This window comes from Eimeria acervulina, genomic scaffold (assembly GCF_000499425.1).
Source record: "Eimeria acervulina Houghton genomic scaffold, Eah_scaff1033, whole genome shotgun sequence".
In the NCBI taxonomy this organism is placed as follows: Eukaryota; Apicomplexa; class Conoidasida; order Eucoccidiorida; family Eimeriidae; genus Eimeria; species Eimeria acervulina.
This window is the reverse complement of record NW_013550419.1, coordinates 748-2,500: the sequence shown is the minus strand read 5'-3', so window position 1 is coordinate 2,500 and position 1,753 is coordinate 748. Positions and strand designations below refer to the sequence as shown.

Below are 1,753 nucleotides of genomic sequence, written 5' to 3'. Positions count from 1 at the left end.
ATGCATTGCGTCTCAAGGTTTAGGGTTTAGGGTTTAGGGTTTAGGGTTTAGGGTTTAGGGTTTGGCTGCTGGGGCTTTGCTTGCTTCCTCTATAGCAGCATACTCATTTCTTTCTTCTTTAGCTGCACATACACCTCAAACCCGTGGATGCAAAACCCCTAATGGCTGCCTCTGCTCCTCCTTCTGATCGAAAACCCTCAGCTCGTTATTCATTTGGTGCTGCTGCTGCAGCACCTGCAGCAGCAGCAGCACCAGCAGCAGCAGCAGCAGAGCCTGCTACTCCAGCACCTGCAGCTGCAGTAGCAGCAGAGCCTGCTGCTGCAGCTGCAGCACCTGCAGCAGACCCTCCTGCTGCAGCAGCGCCTACTGCTGCAGAAGCAGAATCTCTTGCTGCTGGTACAGCTGCTGCTGCATCATCTCCTCGTGCTGCTGCTGCTGCTGCAGCAGCACCAGCAGCAGCAGCAGCAGCACCTGCAGCAGGAATAGGTATATTAGGAAGGAGCGGTGTGTCCTTTGAGAGCACCCCGCAGTGTATATCTGCAGATGCAGAGGATAAAGTAGATAAAGATAAAGAAGTAGATAAAGATAAAGAAGAAGATAAAGATAAAGAAAGAGAGAGAGATGCTGCTGCTGCTGCTGCTGCATTTCGTGTGTCTTCATGCAACTCTCTTTCTCGCAACAGAATGACAACAAGAATTCGTTCTTTAAGAGATTACTTCCGAAAGAGAGGCAGCAGCGGTAGGAGCAGCAGCAGCAGCCAAGCAGCAGCAGCAGGAGGAGGAGCAGCAGGAGGAGGAGGAGCAGCAGCAGCAGACGATGAAGCAAATGAAGATGAAGACGAAGCTAACGGCAGGACGCCTATGCATGTGCATGTAAATGTTGCGTCGTCTTTGTTCTCAGATAGTTCTCAGAGACGAGAACAGACTTCAATAGAGAGACAGCTCTTAGAGTTTTTCTGTAGAAGGATAGAAGGTGAAGCATTCTTCGGCGTGTATGCTGTACATACACTACAAAGAGTATTAATACTTTGTGCTGTAGGGGTTATTGTCTTCTTAGGATTAGGGATTCTACTTCTTTGTTCAAACGATAAACATACAGAATGCAAGCTACATTATGAAGAATACTCTTTAGGCGAAGGCGGAACCCGATATGAATGCCTACCGATAACAGCAGATGCATGCAGCCCCAAAGGAGGTTTATCATTATTAGAAGCCGAGGAGATATTTGTATATTATGAATTAACAAGTTTTAATCAGAACGATGCACAAGTATTATCTAGTAAGAGCTCCCGACAGCTAGCTGGAGATATAATAACAAATGCAGACGAGCTAAAAAGCTGTGAACCCTTTGTCTCAGCTGTAATTGATAACACAACTAAGATTCTACATCCGTGCGGGGCTTTAGCCTTGCATGTATTTACAGATAACTTCTTATTCTTTGACTCTCCTCCAGATGGTCCGGGGGGCCAAGGCACTGTAAGACCTTTACAGTTAAAACAATCAGCAGCAGATATACTTCCTGCTGCTGCTGCATTACAGCAGCAATTCCGTAATCCTCCTGCTGCAGCACGTGCTGCAGCACGTGATAAAGTATATTTCTGGATGTCTGTTGAAGATAATGATGACGGTAGAGAAGGCAGAGGTAAACCTGAAGAAGGCTTAGCTTGGGCCATGCATGAAGCATTAAACTTTAATGAAGCGGGTGATATGGTCGAAAATACACACTTTATTCAATGGATGATACCTTCAGCATA

At 46.4% G+C, this 1,753-nt stretch overlaps 1 protein-coding gene across 1 annotated transcript; it reads left to right on the top strand.

Annotated features, from left to right (window-relative positions):
* Window positions 1-161: 161 nt before the first annotated feature.
* Window positions 162-1,062, top strand: EAH_00054310 (hypothetical protein; the record flags this gene model as incomplete). Its single annotated transcript, XM_013397788.1, has 2 exons — window positions 162-872; window positions 1,057-1,062. 2 exons carry the CDS (start codon window positions 162-164, stop codon window positions 1,060-1,062), a joined length of 717 nt encoding a protein of 238 aa, XP_013253242.1.
* Window positions 1,063-1,753: the final 691 nt, after the last annotated feature.